The following is a 20674-nucleotide window of genomic DNA, read 5'->3' as shown; positions in this document are numbered from 1 at the left end:
AGCCATTTTGATGACGTAGATAGTCTCACTGTGACGTCGCTGATTTTAGTGATTCACCTTATAGGGAGGTGAAGTGAGAATGTAAACATCTTGCTATAAGACAGCCAATTTTTTAGGTAGTATAAAAACATCAATTATATCAACAAGAAAAATTCGCATTATTAATTAAACATAAAATTATTTTACCTTTAGAATATTTTCCTCGAATTTTTGAATTTTCATAGACCAACATAATTATTTTATTAATCAAAATTATGTTAACTCAATTAAGCTTTACACCACCAAAAAAAAATTGTGAGATATTTGCTTGTATTAATAACTATTTTAAGTGCATTTTATTAACTATTTTGAAGAAGATGATTATTTTATTTTAACTAATAATGTATTTATGTATTAGTGTGAGAATGTTCATGATTTAAATCCGTTTTTGTTAAAATTTTGATTTTTTTACTGACCTAAATTTGTTATTTTGCTGAACAAATTTAATATTATATATCACTGATAAAAAAAATTTTGCTTTGAAAATGATAGAATCATGGACTTTTATATTAATTAAACATATAGAAAATTTGCAATATAGGGGGAGGCTTTGAACTTTCGCATACAAAAATGATGTTCAAGTTCAGTGATTTTTTCTGACTACCATGCAAACTGTATGGATTCTCCAACTATGCCAAAAAAATGTCTTACTTATAAGGTTTATAATCCCACCAAACAAAATTCCAGGAAATCCTTAGATTTTCCTCCAGAGGAAAATGAAAATTTAATGGCGATTTATCCGATAGATGAATCAAGTTTCTATTATCGCACACGATTCACGCCATCATTGAACACCCCATTTTCACCGTAAATTTTGCACCGGACACTAAAAGTTGCACATCATTGTTTAAAGGGAACTCTAATCTACTTGATTAAACCATTTTTATATAGAATAAAACATTTTAATATCACTTTTTTGGAACTTTTCTGAGAGATGTTTTATTGACATTAAAAACCATTTTTTTGATTGGTTCTACGAGAATTTCACTCCCGAAACGGTTAAATCTGATGAATACTTTCTTAAAAAGTCCAAATATCACCAAATTTACACGAATCAATAAGTTTTTAAAGCTAAAAATTGACTAAAACTCTGCAAGCGAGAAGACCACACAAGATTCCACCATTCCTCCACGGAGCCGGATATGCACAAAAACGTTTGAATGCGTATCATTGAAGATTTCTCTGTTCCTGCAGCTGCAGGAATCGGGATTTAGCGCAGAGATTGAGCTTCAGCAGGTGAACAAGCTAAAATTTTCACAAAACAGCTTCTCACGGACAATTTCTTTTCTTTGTCATGCAAAACAACACAATAGTGAGGTTATGTCAAAGATTGTCAAAAAACCAGTTGTAAACTGTATGAGCTTATTGCAGATGTGATTCTTTCATTGCACATTCAGTTTGTGCAAGCTTGAAAAATATTTTTATATCAAAGAAATGCAAAATTGCTTAATAATTACTCAACTGCAGCCTATTTGAGTCAAATTACTTCTTGTTTATCAACTTTACGATTTTTAAGTTTTCCTTTTTAGTGGTGGATCAAATCGGTAGATTACAATAGATGTGAATATGAGGGATCGTATCTAAAATGAAGTTTCCTGGAAAATATCTGAAAGAAGCAGTCTTCTATGTGCGATCGATGAATCTGAGTCAAGTTTGTGAATTTTGTTCCACCCACAAAAAGTGCCTGTTCAGCCTAAAAGATTTTTACATAAATCTGATTCCTAATAACCCTTCTACCCTTTGTGATAGTAGTTTTTCAGAAAAGTGATATTAATTCTGCACAATCGTATGAAATATTGCACAGCAAAATTACAGTTTTGGACCTGTTTTTATTTTTTGTTTCCTGAAACTAGGAAAAAAGGATTAGACTCTCAATTTTTTCAGGAAAGATGGGATTTAAGGTTAGCTATTACAATATATAGCCATATGTGAGATTCATAAAGGAATATGGGAGAAATATGAAGTGTCTGAAGGTAGCGTATGTGCGAACGATCAAAGCCTCCCCCTACCTTATTTAAATACTAACCGAAATAATAACCGAAATATTTTTTATACATTCCGTGTGTAACGTTTGGATTGGAATTTTATGCAGTTAAAATAATTTTAATTGATTTCAAAATTATCATTGTGTTTTAATATTTGCTTTTCTCCTGGGTTTCTTTACGATTTTTTTTTCAAATCATTACTCAAATATTATTGTGCAGCTACGGAATCAGTGCATTTTTTTAAATCAAAAACATATCAACAAAAGTTTAAAAATTTTAGAAATTGCGTTTATACTGTTACAGCAATTGATGATACAATAGACAATGTTTATTCTTTTTTATACGCCCAGCGCACAATAACTTTTGTTTAGTAAACATGTTTTTGACATTTCAATTAGAGTGAGTGAGATCTAGATCTAGTCATCTCGCTCTCTCTCATGGGATATTTTGAAAACATGTTTACAAACAAAAGTTATTGTGCGTTGAGCAATAGTTTTTGTGCACAAAGTTTATTCACCAATGCTTTAGCATAAAATTTTCATTTTTGATTTCAATATATTTCAATTATATTAAACTAGAAATTGTGAGATTACGTATTAATTACTAATAAATTGATATATTTTATTATTTATGAAAGTCTAAATGACAATTAAATGTAAACCAGTTTCGCTAATATTAACTTTTCAATGAAAGTGCAAATTATTTATAGTTTTTTTTTTATGAATGTCGGCATCAGCTCCGCGTTGTTATTATTTGTTATTTGAGTATCTTATTTTTGTACAGATCTTCAGAAAAAATAACAAAGCTAATCCATCTTAACACTACTAAAACTAATCGCTTTGACCATGAGCAAAGAATTCTTATTCTTTGGCAAAAAATGACTATTTTTAAATCAAAGTCATAATAGTCATTTATTCAAATATGAAGTTGTAATTTTTACTAAATTAAGGAAGATTGTTTTTTGTTAAATTGCGGACTTAATGATGCGATCTTTAGACGTATTAATCTTATCAACTAATCAATTACTTATATAATCGTCTATTTACTCATACAAAACAGTTAACTTTATTTTCCATCTAAATTTATTTTATTTTCTTTGCTTTTTCCTCTGTTTTTAATTTGTTGAATTTTCCTTTTCTTGAAGAATCCTCATTTTAAATAATACCGTAAGTACGGGTGATTTTGTCAACTGTTGGTGACTTTGAGACACTCCTGTTCGTAAGGTTTTCTTTATTTCTAGAACTGAAGGATGGTCTTCATACCAATCAGATATGGCAAATCGGATCGGTAAAGACCATCCTTAATGGCGTTATCACACTTGCACATTAAAATTTTAATGTGATTCACACTAATTGTCGCTTGTGAGCGTCTAAATATGTTATTTGTGTCTTTGAGTCACTTAATATTTGGGGTTTTTCTATTTATTGATAAAGAAGTGGACTTGGCCTGCAAAAATAAGTTTAAATTTACCTAAAGCATAAATATTTTTCACATTAAAAAATTAAAGAGAAAACCGCATTGATTTTTCGCATTAATGCTATAAATCAATTCATATATCAAATTTTGCGGGCCAAGTCTACCTTTTTATCAACAAATAGATCAAATTTTGAATATAAAATGATTCAAACACACAAATTACACATTTGGACTCTCACCAGCGACAATTAATGTGAATTATATTAAAATTTTAATGTGCAAGTGTGATAACACAGTAAGTTCTAGAAGTAAAGAAAAGCTTACAAAGAGGGGGTGTCAAAGTCCCCCGCACTTACGATACATAAATTTTCATTTACGTTTTTGGATATTATTCTATATCAATTTATTATCCAATATACTTATGACAATAAAATTAAAGCAGTGATTTCATTTTAAATTCTGTTGAATTTTAAAATGGTTAGCTTGGTAAAATTTGCCCAACGTTCTCATACTTTATTTCTCTATTTCAAATTTTATCTTAAACCCTCACTGGCAATACGGGATATAGAATGTTCATATTTTGGAATAAGCTTCTAAAATATTAATAGATGATTTATTGTGAAAAAAATCTATTAAGGGAGAGTAAAAAGGCTGGCTATCAGTACTCGTGAGAACGGTCACTTAATTTAAATTCTTTAAATTAAAATTTTGCAAACACCTTTTATTTTTATAGTGTAACTATCTTCGAAAAGAATTTGTCACCCAAAATTCAAATTAGAAAAGAGAATGAAGGAAAATATTATAAAAATCCACGTGATATCAAACTTTTGTGTGTAATTTCGAGCACAAATTTTGCATAACTACCGGGGTAGCGAAAAAAATCACTAAAGAAAAATTTACTCAAGTTTTAGTTAATAGGTCGTAAAGTCGAAAAGCATATTTCCCTTTGAGATTGAGGAAAATGGTCTTCGGAAAAGTTGTAGAGCACTATATTTTCTACAAAACTGAGCTGATTAGAAATCACTCTGGTGTTACAGAAGCTCATAAGACATGATATACAATTTTTACTATATTTTGCTCTTCATAATATATTAAGTAATCGAAAAAACGTTTAGGGTAACTGTGACACGTTCCAAACAAATTGCACTTACAGCTTCAAAGTTCTAAGTTTGACTTGTTTAGAATCTTAAAAAGTAATTTGTTATTTTTTTTAAAATCATACTTCACAATTTTAAAATTGAACAAAAATACAGATATTACTTTGTCTGTTATATCGGACAAAAAGTTCCTTTTAGTTTCTTGCCCTTCCGGAACTCTTCTAAAGATTTTTTTAACATTATCTCGTTAAAAGTTTGATACTCTTTTGTTTCTTTGTTTCTGTACAATCTCTACAAATTTATAAAAAAAAAACTTAATGTGTATGGAGTTTTGAGAAACAAAAGGAGTGTCCGATATTGCAAGCCGTCCGCAATTTGGCATAGTTTCCCTAAATACGGAAAATTGTTAATCGAGCCACGAAAACGATAAGTTCTGTAACTCAAATACGTTAGGTATGTTATTGATATTTGTCTTCTACAATATCATTCGAAGTTTATGCCCTTAATGCCAAATGAATGATGAATGAATTAATGTTGAAATTTAGTACATATGCAATATGATTCTAATGAATGCAACGTGAATGCTTCTCACCTCTTTGTCCTCCTGCTTGTGTTGATTATTGTAGTAGGTCTTGAGGGTCAATTTTGTGCCACAGTGGATGCACTTGAAGCAGCCCGAGTGGAAGAATGTGAAGTCCTTGAGGGGTCCAACTCGGTCCACTTGGTAGACAATCTCATTGCACCTGAGGCATGTGGATTCGTAGAAATTTGGACGATACATTTTGTGTGTTTGATATGTGGGAGGGTGGATGGTGTGCTTTCACGAGTGTTGCACACCAAATCTCATTCACACCATTTATGCTCCCCTTTCCTCTGCAATCCAATCTCTAATATGGGGAGATTGATGGCCAAGAGCGAATGCACTAAAAACACCTCGCGATTAATCTGCAAAATGTTCAATATCTGTGTTGCAATTAAACATTTCTGAACTATTTAATATGCATTTGTAATATGGTAATCACAATTGAGATGCACAAACTCCATGTAGTTTAATATAAATATAGGGGATGCTTTGAGGCAATCAAACACCGTTTATTTTCCTCACTATCTTGTGCAGCCCAAAAAAAAATAGTAGTAAAGAAGATGGTATGCTCACTCAATTAATTTATTAGTAAAAATTTCTCTCTTCACTCTCCATTTAATTTTATAATAATTTTGCGTGCAAAGCCATTAGTTTTCCGCGTCTCCCCCAACACAAACTCTGACCACTTATCGCAATTTATTGATTACATTCCACTTAGCACTGCACGCGAAAATGCTGTTGAACATATTTTTGTGATTTATGCACCATAAATAGTTCCATTTTTTTCTATAAGCCATAAGATCATCGAAAAATTTGCCACAAACTTACTGGTGATAGTAACTGAATTTTATTTTATTTTTTTGCACACACGCTCACACACGCACAGTTTTATCTGTTTTGATTTTTTTTTCGCCTTCATGTAATTTATCAACCCTCCTACACATCTTTTTCCTACGCTTTCGCATCAGAAATCTAAACATATTAGTGGATTTCCTTGCAAAACAATCTGGTGGTTCCTCACCATGAAAATTGACAAGTTGATGTGGTGAAAAAAAAAGCATCTGATGTTGAATATTACATGCATAAATATCTTTTATACTTTATTTGGAGTGAAGAGTTAGAAGAAAAAAACGATTATTTCAATCTTCACAAGAAACTCTTGGGCTATTGTCGTTGTAAAAATCTCACGCTTTGATGCTGATTCTGTTTTTTTTTCATCTTATTTATTTCGTGAGCTTCTTCATGTGCCTCACATGGTGTAAAAGGGGCAAAAAATTAAATTTTTTATAATACACAGCTATAGTAAAAACATACTCTTTTTTTAAATAATGTGTTAGGTGGGAAAGTAAAATTTGATTAAACAGTGACTCAAGATAGAATTCACTGTTAGATTACTTCATACATTGTTTTTCGCACGTTAATTGCATAAATTGTTCTTTTTTTCTAAAGAAAATATATCGCACGAAATAATTTTGATTTTTTTTCTATCGATATTTAGTTGGGACTTTAAAATACTGAAAAAGTAACTAAATTATTAAATTTCGCTCATCTCGCCTCAAATCGATCTCTTGATATTTTTTTTTTAATTTCAAAATTATTTTGGAATCATTAATATTTTAGAACTTGCATGTACTAAAACGTTTTGGTACCAAAAAAACCTTAGAGATCTTTTGAAGTTTTTGAGTCTTAAAAGACAACTTAAAAGATTTGAATTGTATATACAGTGGTGGCCAAAATAATAGGACCACTTTGTAAAGCTTATTTTTGTTTTAATTTTTGTACTTTTTCCCAACTTGTTGCCATAACTTTGATGTAGAAATCTTCAAATTATTAACATCGTAGAATAAAAGTTGTTTTGTCCGCTAGAGGTCTCTATATTGCGCAGAATACAGAAATACTGAAATTCAATTCGGACAATAAAATAGGAAAATTGTCAATTATATTTTCTAAATATAGCTTTAGTTACACTTATTCGATTTATAAGTCGCATTCATGTATTTAAATGAAAGTGGTCCTATTACGTTGTTAAAACATAATTTCACTATTGACATATTCTGTGAAAAATAGAGACCTCTTGCGGCCAAAATAATATGTATTCGACGTAAGGTAATTATTTGAACATTTCTACATCAAAATTATTTGAACAAATTAGAATAAGAAAATTACAACAGAAAAAATAATGGCTTTTGCAGAGATGGTCCTATTATTTTGGCCAACACTAGGTTCTATTCCAACGAAATCTTTCTCTTGAACACTTTTTTAATACTTAACTGTTCTCATGTGCTTCTCAATAATCGAGCTTTCTTTTGTGTCACGACTGTTTGATGATTTTAAAACACGATGAAGACAGGAAAACAGTCATGACAGGAACCAATACGAGGAAAAGTCGATAACGCAGAACCACATGAGAACAGTCATGTACTAAAAAAGACGTTTAGAAGAAAGATTTCCTCTTTTCATTTTTATTACAATAGCACCTTTACTATTTAACCGACATCATGATTTAATAAAGGCCCCAAAAAGTGAAAAGAAATATATTGTTCCCTAATATTTTAAGAAGCTATTCCAAAGTAAAATTAATGTGTTTTTTTTAGCACTTTACTGTTCTAATAGTTCTAGTAGTAGTATTCTGTCTGAATTCCCCAGTCCTCGTCGTGTTCTAAAACCATTAGACAGTCGTGACAGAAACTAACACAAAGAAAAGTCGATTATGTAGAAGCTTTTGAAAACAGTAAAGAAAGAACCATAAAAACACGTTCATTTTTCATTAGAATAGCACCATTACTTGTTTCTTGTTGCATTTACTTTTACTAGTTGTTACATACTTGTTGCATTTATTAGTTTACTTGTTAAAAGTTGTCCTTAGGTCCCTTAGGTTCTTAGATAATAAAAATAGTACTAAAATTTGTTGTATAGGGTAAAGTGGTATAAGTTGGACAGTGGTACAAGTTGGACAATGGTACAATTTGGACAGGGCTTTTTGTCTTGATAAATTTAGTACTTCATTTTTATTTGTATATTTTTAATGCTTTAATTTTATAATTTGGTTCCTTGTGCTTTAAAACAAATTTTGTACTATTTTTATCAAGAAAAAAGCCATGTCCAACTTGTACGGCCGAATTGTCCAACTTGTAAAACTAATTCCAAATTATACACTTTACCCTACTCTTCAATTTTCCGGGTTTTTTTTTTTAATTTTAAATTCTTCGTTTACACTATTGAAGAATTTTACTATAATGTGTTGAAATTTAATTTAGTACACGCAGCTGTACTAAATCAAATTTTAAGAATTCAGCTGATACGACACTTGATTTTTCAGTGAAATTTGAAGAAGAATTCTACCCAAGTAGCAAAATTAGTCTTCACGATGTAAATTTTAATAACTCTAACCTAAAGCCTCTACAAACTAGACGAATTTATGTTATTATTTGGCATTTTTAAAGAAATTTTGACAGATTATCCTACACAAGCGTGCGCTTCTTCTAGTTTGTAGGGGCCATTAGACATATTCGAGGCTATTGAAAAGGCATATTACGAATTGGAGACTCATTAAGAAACACGACTTTAGACTGTTTAACAGCCTCTACACACCAGAGAAATTTATGTCCATATTGAAGGAAATTCTCTGCGCTTGTGTAGGAAAAATTCTTAAGCATGGACATAAATTTCTCTAGTGTGTAGATGCCATAACCAAAGATCTCTAAGATGGTTTCTGATTTTTAACAGATTTTTGACAATATTTTAATGAAGTTGTGATTGGCACGTAAACCCAAATTTACTAAGTCCTATTAAAAGATTATGTCAAGTAGACTCTGACAAGAATGGTGTTAATGTCTCAAGTTAATTTATTTTGAGCGTGAGTATTGTGTTTGTATAATTAATTTAAAAATGTGACAATGCTTCTAAAAAAGCTTTGTTTAAGTGTAGAGATGAAATTTTGGTATATTTTACCATAAAAAATCAGTGTTGTTTTTTAAAATTTATCTCCAAATTTGTTTTTAGTATTTGCTCTCCGCAATATTCGCTAAATGAAATGTGTTAAGATATAAGAAAACAAGGAATAAACACAATGGGAGAGGAAATATTTCTCTGTGCATACTGGTATCGCAATTTAATGTCTACTCTTTTGATCTTTCATTTTGCTGGTTAGCACGTTATAATTAATGGTTAACGTGACGTCGACACTTCGACACTAGATTTAGAACCATTTTTATGCTGTTAAAAGTAAAATTTCATAGTTAATGTATTGTAATATTAAAGATATTCAAATGATGACGGTTTTATGACTTATGTCATGTCGTAATACTCTTTAGTCATACAGTGTTTCTTCGGTTACTAATTTGCGTTTATAATTTTTTGGCGTAACTTACTTTTCTGTCATGTTTTGATTTAGTACAAAAGTGTACTAATGTTAAGTTTTTTTTTTGCTTTCGCCCTTGATTGCAAAATATAAATTACTGTCGAAATTACTTGAGAAATATAAAGTACTGTCAAAACTATGTTTAGTACAGACATGTACTAAATTCTTATTTCCATCTTCAAACATATTTAAGTGGGAAAACGTCCAATTTCAAAGCTGTCCTAATTCAAAGGTGCCCCGCTTCCCCTTCATAATGATCCTTATACATGAATCACAACTAAAGAAAATAAAATTCTTGTTTTAATATATTTTTTCGTCTAATTCAATCGCTATCTTGTATTGAATAATCAAAATTCTTTTCTGTAAAAGTAAAAAAAAAATGTTTGTAGGTGAAAATGTGGTTTGAATCATGATTTTTTAAATCTCTAAATAATTCATTGACATTCCTTTTGCGGAATTATCTATTTGTTACGTCTTACGACAGACTTGTCGTTTAATTTATAAACTGAACACAAAATGTGTTCGCATTTTAATCATTGTGTAAGATAGTTTTTACTTATGAGAAGTTTATTCCCATTTAAAGTACTTTCTTCGCTAAAATACTGGATTTTTTGCAGACAAAAAAATTGTCGCAGTATTTATAGCAAAAAAAAAAGAATTCTTTTATGGCCATTCAAGAGTCTGTGAAATGAATACAGCAGCATAAGAAATGGTAGCATGATTGCTTCCATAGAGAAATTTAATGGTATATTCTTCACATTTGGTGTGTCTCTTTGAAGAATTTAGCGTGCTCAACGAATTCACAATCAACCTGCACACAAATTGTCTAATTTTAGCCATTGTATGTAACATCTACTACACGCAGATGGTATACAACAGCTTAATTTTTGAGGAACTTGTCGAAGGTGAAATTTCATGTAAGAGAGCCCAATTGTTTGATAAAAGTCCACGCGAGAAAATTTGCAAGTCAAAGTGGCTTGAAAATATTTTTTTTTTGGAGAAGAATAGTTCTTTCAATGTCAGAGGCTGCGCGCGAGACTTAACAGAATTTCTGCCTTTTAGGGACATGAGTTTAGGTGAAAAATACCAAGATGTCAATCACAATATTTATTGATTACTTGTGGCGGTAGAAGATTACTCAATACATCTAACTTGGGAGTCTCTTAGCGAAAACTTCCTTAATTGTGTCATAGCCCGTCACTGACTTCATCCAAAGTGCGATTAAAGATTTGAGTCAAGAGAGCTGAAAAGAGCCATAGAGATCGTGCATGTAAATCACAAACAACTGTGTTTTTTTTTCTTTTTTTTTTTGAGAGAGAGAAAAAGGAAGGCATGAAAAAATCAAGCTGTAAAAATACATTTGTGAGATCACCATGATTTTTGCGTGTGTGGCTTGATCATTCAATCAATACATTCTAATGGATCAAGACCAAAATGTATGCCACCAAGCACTGTCATCGACAGTGTGAGATCAATAAAATTTGTTGTGAGATAAAATGTCGAAATTGTTATATAATACAGCAATAATATATAGCGGTCTTATCTCAACACTATGGAACTCTGTGTTGATGTCTCTTCAGTCTTTGAAGGCGGGAAAAATTCACAATATTAACTTTACATATTTCCTTTTACATTTCCGCTTGAAATATTTCGAAACTTTTGCCACTAAATCCAACGAGTCTCTTTCGCGCCTTTCTTTCAGAGATTTAAAGTCATGTTATGATAAAGGGAATAGGTGGTACAGCACATTTAGAAATTTAGATATATAATAATCATTTTTTGGCGAATAAATCAATAATTTGCTACTCCGAGATTACATAGAAAATAATCTTGAATTACTTTCAAATATTAAGTATAAATTTATATCGCACCTTTTTATCATATAGGCGTATCTCTATTTTAAATATTTATACAGAAATTAAATTTCATTTTCGCTTTATAGTTTTTGAAATTATTATTAGGTTGTATTAACTAGACAGAGTATTCTTGTGGGAGTGAAAATATCTGTCAGCACTATTCAACGAATTTTTATTGCCGAACTTAGGGTAAGTGTACCAAATTCCGGCCAGCTTGTAATTTCGGCCACATTTTTTGTTCCTCGAATTTCAATGAATTTTTAGTTTTTGCGTACTCTAGAAATAATATCATGCGAAAAATAACAAAAAAGTCGATTAGACGAACAAGATGACTTGAAAAAGACATTCGAAGAATTCCGGAAGGGCAAGGAACTATGAAAATGAAAGTGGGCGAAATAGGCCACCAATGTTATATCAACATTTTTATTCATTTTAGAATGTATTAAGAATGAATTTAGAGAAAATAAAGACGATAGACTGTCTACCAGTTTCCAAGGAACACTCCTTACAAAAAAAGTAACAAATAAATTCAATTTGTATTAAAAATATTACATTTAAAACTTGAGACTTTGGCGCTTGCATGCAACTGTGCCGAAATTTGGCACACTTACCCTATATCGCTTATGTATAAATCAACTAAAAACGCTAAAATTTCGCTTCCTTCTTCTGAATCTAAAGCGAAACAGATGATGCCAGCTGTGATCAGTCGAAATATGTCCAATATTTTGTTTTACATCTTTAAAGGGATATAGAATATTTAAAAATATTCTAAAAACAATTTTCGCGATGCAATATTACAAAAAAATAATAAAAATATAAATAAAAGAAAAGAAACATAAAAAGCTAAAATCAGTAAGCGAAATACTATAAAAGGGACTGTGTGCAAAAATATTGAGTGGAATAACTATAATGTGGTTGATATGTTGTACTTTTCATTAAGAATTTAGGGAATTTAGGCTTTATTCTTTCAATATCCTGTGAAGGATCCTGCTCTAAACATGAATAGTGACTTAACTACGCAAATTTATAATTTTTATTTACAACTAGTGTAATGCAGTCAAAAAGTTTGCAAGTTTATGTCCCTTTTGTAGCGCAATTTTCAAAAGCATCGATGACTATAAATATCTTTATCCTTATTTACTACTACGAACACTATTCATCCCCATTTTCATATTTCGGTTCAATATTTTTTCTTCATAGACTTTTGAACGCAAAATTAGTAAAATAAAATATGAAGCTGTTTTCTTTTCTACCTCTATGTATCAACTTCGGTAGTGGATATTAGTTAAAGTGGTTAAAGTCAATGGTTGTTTATTTATTCAATTTTTCAATGTTTTATGACTATTTTCTATGATTTTCTCACTGATTTGTATTATTTATGAAGTAATTTACTTTATGATGTTAGACCATCCGCTAAATTTTATTGCAAATGTAAAATAAATTCAATAAATAATTTCACCTGTCAATTTAAAGGCACTTTATCTTTATTTCATGTTAAACTGCTTTGGGGCGTAAATCGTTACGAGAAATAATGGGGAGTAGGAATATCCCTAGTAATGAGTAATATGTTCGATACACCTATGATTTAAGCTGAGAGACTGCTTAGCGTAATTACAGGGGTTCCGGGATTATGCCCATTTTCAAGAACGAAAAAAAACCGCGCGAAATGGTATTATGCATACAGAAAATTTGCCAGCTAATAAGATTTTCAAAAAATATTTCAGTTACGGCGTTATCACACTTGCACATTAAAATTTTAATGTGATTCACATTAATTGTCGCTTGTGAGCGCCCAAATATGTTATTTGTGTCTTTGAGTCACTTAATATTTGGGGTTTTTCTATTTATTGATAAAGAAGTGGACTTGACCTGCAAAAATAATTTTAAATTTGCCTAAAGCATAAATATTTTTCACATTAAAAAATTAAAGAGAAAATCGCATTAATTTTTCGCATTAATGCTATAAATCAATTTATATCAAATATTGCGGGCCAAGTCTACCTTTTTATCAACAAATAGATCAAATTTTGAATATAAAATGATTCAAACACACAAATTACACATTTGGACTCTTACCAGCGACTTTTAATGTGAATTAAAGTTAGGGTATAAGGGTTCGAAATGGATTCAGGCTAATCTTAGATTTAGCCTCTATAGAAATTTGCAGTAAAGATTTATCCATAACTAAATATCCTTTAAATTTTCTTTACTGCTGTATTCTAAAAGAAAAATATTCTCGAGGATCGGCCTTTGTCTGTATGAGACCCTCCTACGAATATCCCACTTTAAATTCCCCCAAATACTAATAAGATTTGTTAAATTATGTTTTTTATGTGTTCACAGAAAACCTTAGTCTCCTTTGTAAACTGTGCTTGATCTGTAATAGGTAGGTTTTAGATCTGAGGTTTAGCTATATAGTTTAACTTGTATAATTTCAGTATAGGCGAGTTTTTTTTTGACAAACTTCACTTAATATGATTTAATAAGAACAATTAATTCTTTAGATAGACCATTAAAAATCGACGCTATTATTCATTGACCTCCGTGAGCGAGATTAAACCCCCAATCTGAAGACTAACTAAGCGTTCTAAAAAGTTGGATATCGGATTTTTAGTAAGTAATAAGTATAATTCCACTCGATAAGTTTAGCACTATTTCTAAAAATACTTAGAATATAAAATCAAAATGTCGATTTTTTCTGTTGGCATGAAAGGACGTTATGGACGTTCTTTAAGGATTATGGGATGGAATTATACTTATTTCCACCACTGTATAAATTTTAGTTTATAGAATTCATTTTTTGGTTTAGGAAATAATGACAAAATTGAAAAATTCAAAGACTAGCGCATTCAAAGTTAGGCTACTTTCCTCTATTTTTCATAATCAGCTAACCCTATATACGCCAGTGTAATACTAAAGGTGCGATAATTCTTTTTATTGAATTGATAGTTTATTAATGTGACAACTATATGATTTTTTATTATTCTTTTGGAATTAATTTAGTATACTATTTAGTTTTGTAAAGTGTGATATAAATTGGTAAACGTCTTATAAAATTGAATTTGGATTGGATTTGAAGAAAATAAATTCAAGTTACATTTTTTATTACAAAATCTGCTGTACAAAATAAAATCTCAAAGTGTGAATACGTCTGTAAATTGCAAAAAATTTATAAAATGTTACCAAAGGCAATGGTTTTATTTTCGTACAAAATTGTATAAATATGACATCATAATGTTGTTTGTAAAGTTTTTTTTTAATAGAGAATCTATAAATAGCACCACTTAATTATACAAAAAAGTTTCAATTTATATAATTTGGCATCTTTTGCAATATTTCTGAATTTTATTTTAGCCCAATTAGAATTAGAGAAAAACTGTAAAAGGTATTTTTTTTAGAGAAATATTGTAGTAAATAAACAGTTTTTTTATGGCGCCAAATAAACACGAATCCATCTCTATTTTGAAATACAACTTGGTTCAAAAAACTCGGAAGATGGAATAACATGTTTTGCCATCATAGAAAACAATTTAAAACAACATTTATTTTTTGAAGGATTTAGATTTAATTTTATTTTTAAAATTGGTTTAAGAATTTTGAAAGATTTCGAGATTTCGCATGTTGTTGAAAGAAACAAGCGAAATATCCTAATAAATCTGTTAAAGAGATTATCAACAGTTTTACTTTAAAAGAGTTTTATACAAGAAGACGTTTCTGACTGTATAGAAAATATTTAAAATTTTAAATCTATTTATAAATAAATCTAGTCTTTCCAAAAGAATTTTTGATAAAGAACTAAACAATAAACAATAAAAAATAGCAGGTGTGATTATGAAAGAATCACACCTAAAATAATATCCTAGCTATTTAACAAACGTTTCTTTTGAAAGTACAACACTTCCTGTGAAGTGTATCATCCCCCTTGGCAGGGATGTTATCTTTTCATCTTAATAAAAGAAAACTCACTTTGAAATTGCCATTATGCAAAGTATGAGGTATGTTTTCGCCTTCAATTGGTCATCAGGTTATCACATTAAATCCATACTTGGGGTATAAAACATAAAGATCACTTAATGGTTCATTTGCGATGGGGACGCAGAAAAAAAAGTGACTGAGGTGTGCGCCAGAGAGCAGTTGGAGGAAAAATTGTGCCAAGAAGAGTGACAAATTGTGCAACAACTTTGTGATGCTATAACATCGTAACTCTTGCCAGTAAAATCACATCATAAAGATTGAAATGGGTGTATGGAGAGAAAAATATTATATCAATATCCATATAAAATGATTTTCTAAATTCCTTCTATTGCTGGTGGATTGCTCGGCAGTCAGATAGAGAAAGAGAGATAGACAGAGATGTTGGATTTAAAGAAAATAAGAAAGAAAAAAAAAACAACGTGAAAATGCTGAGAGAATATCTTGTACAATTTTAAAAGCACACAGACACATTTACGGTGGATTGGACGTTTTGGGGCAGTCAGAAGGGGGGCTCCGGGTTGAGACATGTTTGAGAAACTGGAAATTCTTCAGTTCCAAGACTATAACACTATATCTCTCTCTCTTGGTGGATGATTGTATGTGGAATCTTGGAGGAAGAAGAGGTTTGGCGATGGAGCGAGAATGGATTGCGCGCACAAATACACCAAGAATAGTTATAAGCACACGGAGAGATGGAATTATTACAGAAATCAACCGAGCGCACAAGTCTGGGAAAGAGTCAGCAGAGTGTGTGCACTTATGAAACGAAAGACTTGTGTTTATTTAAGCGACGAACCCGAAAGAATTCACCATATATTGGGAATGATTTTGCTCCCTTCTCCTCAACACTCTTGACATTGCGGGATTTTTTTTCATCTCCATACACTGTACTTTTTCACATACTAAACATCGCAGGTGGAGAAGGGAGATGGTTACACCAGAAGAAGCTGAACGTGCGAGATCCAAATGCCCCCAAGAAGCGATGACGTCGCTAATTAAACATTTTAGCTATAATTTTTCTTATGCCCATGCCACCTCCACAATTCCCGCCCAAGTAGCGCTAATATTAAAATCCTGATTGGAAATCCATATGTGAAAATATTGACTGTATAAAACCACCTTTGATTGGGGGAGCTGCACAAGCTGAGGAAAAACCATTAACCGAATTGTGTGTGTTTCACATGAACGTCCCACTTTGCTGAGGAATTTGCTCAATTTCTGTGTCAAGTGCAGAATCACCCGAGAAATTCTCGTCTCACAAAATAATTATTAATTCAAAATCAGAAGAAAATGATAATATTAAAAAAAGAATACTTTTCATTTACATTTGATCACTTGAGAAAATCCGACTCTTCCTCTGGCGACTTTACAAGAAGAGGAGAGTACTCAGAAAAAAAAGTTCACAGCGAAACTTGCGTAGAAATTGATGTGAATCGGTTCACATTCGAGGCACAACTGACTCTCTGAGCTCTTGAAGAGTATAGAAAAATCGAATAGTACGATGGAAGAGAGGCTATTCTCTCACCTCTCGTGAGTTGTATTGAATTCCATTGCACAGGTGAGAAGAGCGAGAGAAGGTATTTCATGATCTTGGACACAGAGGTGGATTTATAGCAATTAACTTCTGTTTTATGTCCAAAAAATTTAATGTTCTGTTAAATTATTTAAGAGAAATGCCAGTTCCGGAAGCTTTGGGGTGGATTTGAACTCTTAAGTTTTTTTTCCCAAAAGTTTAACACCCGACTATACTGAAAGATTCAAATTCTTACTCCTTCAAGATCAACAAGGAATTTCGCATATCAATTTTTAAAAAAAAATCTCGTTGGATTGTTCATTTACTCTAATGTTTTATGGATTTTTATTTTATTCCCTTTTTATTACTTGTTGCAGAGTGATCAAACAGATATTAGCATTAATCTTACCATTAAATCACTCATGGGCAACCTCACGAATAATTAAAATTATAAAAATATAAACCCGGAAACATTAACACGAGAAAGGGATTTTCCAATAATTTGTCATGGAGGTCGGAAACAATACTAAGACGGCGATGGCCGCAAAACCATGTGGATCATACATGAGTATTTGTTTACATTTTTTGTTTTCGTGTCTCCGTGTGCCTAGTTCGGGTAGTCGCATTCTCTGCGAATGGTTTGCCTCGCGAGCAGAAGAGGGAGCTTATCCTTAGATTTGGGGTGCCACGCATTCCTCGTGTTCTACATGAGCTGTTCTTGAAGTTACTATTATTTTTTTTTGTATTTATTTGTACAGAGGACAGATTGTCCTATGAAATATTAATAAATTGGATTGAATTTAAATTGAATTGAATAATAAGACGAATAATAATTGAATTTAAGTTAAAAATATTCTTAACCAATTTAAAACATCCAAAACTTCATCTTTAAATCAAGTTTACATTTGGAGTCAGTAAAATATTCTTTATTGGTCAGCAAAAATGTAAAATTGATCAAAAATGACTTTAAAAATTTTATCTGGCATCTCAGGTTTCTTTATAAGTGCTTAAGTTTCCCTTTACCAATAATATTTTAGGATTTTCTTGCACTTAAGTTCATTATTTAACATTTTAAAATTGTTACTGAGCACTTTTACTAATCCATAGATCTGCTGCAGATCTGATTTAATGACTCTCATAGACCTTTCCTATTAAACTGAGAAATAAATCTTCTAAATTTCAATCTTCAAATACGGTATAGGAACTTGGACAACTTTCTGATAAGTTTTCTCTTTTCACTTAGAATTTTGTTATAGACTTAATAATAGAAAAAATATAATGAAATTAAAGCATTATTCACATTCAATAAAATATTAAGTAGTAAAAATTTTAAGAACTTCGGATAATACAGCTTCAGCCCGGTGGCAGCCAAAATCCCGAACGCCAAAATCCCGAAAAGGTCAATATCCCGAAAGCTCCCGAAAGCCAAAATCCCGAACGCCAAAATCCCGAAAAGGTCAAAATCCCGAAAGGCAAAATCCCGAAAGCCAAAATCCCGAACGCCAAAATCCCGAAAAGGTCAAAATCCCGAAAGGCAAAATCCCGAAAGCCAAAATCCCGAACGCCAAAATCCCGGAAAGGTCAAAATCCCGAAAGGCAAAATCCCAAAAGCCAAAATCCCGAACGACAAAATCCCGAAAAGGTCAAAATCCCGAAAGCCAAATTCCCGAAAGCCAAAATCCAGAATATTCAAAATCGTGAAAGGGATAAAATTATATGGAGGAAGGTGTTCAGAATCATTTCCCAACCAAGACACAGAAGATTTCCCTTTGCCTCCAGCAAGCGCGGGTGCAATCGTGGGAGTAGCTATGACAGTTCTAAGAATTCGGGATTTTGGCTTTTGGGATTTCGGCCTATTCGGGATTTTGGCTTTCGGGATTTTGCCCGGGAACCGATTTTGTGGAGAATTATCACATAAGATTGGTCAACATGGGCAAGTGCTGTATTAAATTTTTGAAAAACCAATAAAATTGGTTGCTTTTTTGAATTTCGAGACCATCGGGAACTGAGCTAAAGCTTAGCTATATGGCTTAATTGCTCTATTTTCTTATCAATTACAATTTGTTAGAAAAAATTTACTTAGAATTGGATTATTAAAGATAAATGACCTATCGGGATCTCAAAAAGCAATAAAATTACTCGCTATTCAGGATTTTGAGACCTTCGGGAACGGGAACTTGGCTAAACCTCTACTCTGAAGACCGCTTTATATCATAAAGCGATCGCTTAATCAGATGTTTGACTCAATAGGAATTATTATAATACTAAAAGTGTATTTGAATTAGCTACTTTAAGTTTTAGAATTGGAAAATTAATACATTAAATTGATTCTCAAACATGCTTCCAATAATTTTGTGAATCTTCTAAATTTTAGACATTAATTCTGGTAAGGGAGACCGGATTATTCAATGAGTGATTTGAGGTCGGGGTATTTTGTGCTGAGGGGTTACATTGATATACGAAATTTTCGCATATTTCTAAAATAATCGGGCTTCAATGTAGGGGGAAGTGGGGCACCTTTGAAATTGAGGTTTTGCACCTATTTTTAAATAAAATTGAGCCTTATTGTGATATATTTTAGCTGCACAAACAAATTGAGAATCTAAATTATATCACGATAAGGCTCAATTTTATTTAAAAAAAAAATGGTAAAAAAATACTAATTTCAAAGGTATCTCACTTTCAAAGGTGCCCCACTTTCCCCTAATATAATTTAGATAGACGAAACACTTGTGAATCTAAATTAAATCATGTAAGACCTAAGTTGCTTCAGAAATATGCAAAAACGTCATGTATCAATGTAGCCTCACAGCTTAAAATAGCCCTACCATCACCCCCTGCAGAGCGCTTTTTAGTAAAAATTCTATCAAGGCAATAAGAATTTAATAAGGGGGGGGCTCAAATTGAGAGATTATCCCCAAATGAAATAAACTTTTTTTTAAATCCATTTCTGTGTCAATTTTAATGATTTTGACGGGTTTTAACTAAGGGGTATAAAATAAAAAACTTTTTTTTTGGATTTGAGTGGATTTTTATTGGAGGAAATTGCGTTTTTGCTTGAGAACAATATCCCAAAAATTGTTCTTAGACGAAAAGGATTTTGGATTCTTTGTACCAGAAAAATCAGCATAAACCTTAAGGGCTTTTCTGAATAGAAATTAAAATAAAGAAAAATGTTTCTTTTATGTATTAAAAATTTTATTAGCTTTTGGCGGTTTTTGTATGCTGAAAACTTGTTAAAGCCACCAAAAAGATTTTTCCTTGATGAAAATGGCAAGAAATTGATCAAAAATTGAATAGAAAATGCTTTTTACGATTTACAAAAATTTGTGTAAGTTTTTCAAAAATTCAAAGGTAACCCTGTATTGATTATTTTAAGGTCTTGATGCGGAAAGAAAATCTCTAGGGATTCTCTAAAAGAATTTGAAGAATCTGAATCTTTGAGAAATGTTGCTTAAAAAACTTGTCCCAATTTTTGTCAGAAGTAGTAAATTTTAAAAATTAAATTTTATCCAACACTTTAAAAATAAATCAGCACAATTGTAATTTAAAATGAACTATTTTTTAAATATTAGTCAATGTTAGCTAATATTATTGAATATCAGATAAATATTAATGTTCTTGCATTCTTTGTGGTTTTATCCTTTTATTTTTGAATATCTTGTAGGAGGAGGGCAATGGCCACTCATCCTTGCATCCCTCCTTCATCGCTATGATACAGTCAAAAGGTTTAAACCTATTATGAATATTTTTTAGAGTATTTAGTAATACGGGAAGCTGGGACATAATTGTCCAGCTAATGAGATTTTCAAAAAATATTTCAGTTACGGCGTTATCACACTTGCACATT

General features: G+C 31.2%; 1 protein-coding gene across 12 annotated transcripts in view; it reads right to left on the bottom strand.

Annotated features, from left to right (window-relative positions):
* The window catches only part of LOC129804313 (hillarin), a 67179-nt gene that overhangs the window by 39668 nt on the left and 6837 nt on the right, over window positions 1–20674 (bottom strand). For 5 of the 12 annotated variants that reach the window (XM_055851484.1, XM_055851485.1, XM_055851491.1 and 2 more), the window contains exon 2: window positions 5130–5482. In XM_055851484.1, the coding sequence (XP_055707459.1) occupies window positions 5130–5318 (189 nt within the window). In that variant the 5' untranslated portion in view covers window positions 5319–5482. Of the gene's footprint in view, window positions 1–5129; window positions 5501–15302; window positions 16257–16430; window positions 16782–20674 lie in introns of those variants that run through there. The other 7 variants (XM_055851483.1, XM_055851490.1, XM_055851487.1 and 4 more) reach the window with 6 other exon arrangements.

Source organism: Phlebotomus papatasi, chromosome 2 (genome assembly GCF_024763615.1).
Source record: "Phlebotomus papatasi isolate M1 chromosome 2, Ppap_2.1, whole genome shotgun sequence".
Taxonomy (NCBI): domain Eukaryota; kingdom Metazoa; phylum Arthropoda; class Insecta; order Diptera; family Psychodidae; genus Phlebotomus; species Phlebotomus papatasi.
This window is presented reverse-complemented; position numbering and strand designations above follow the sequence as displayed.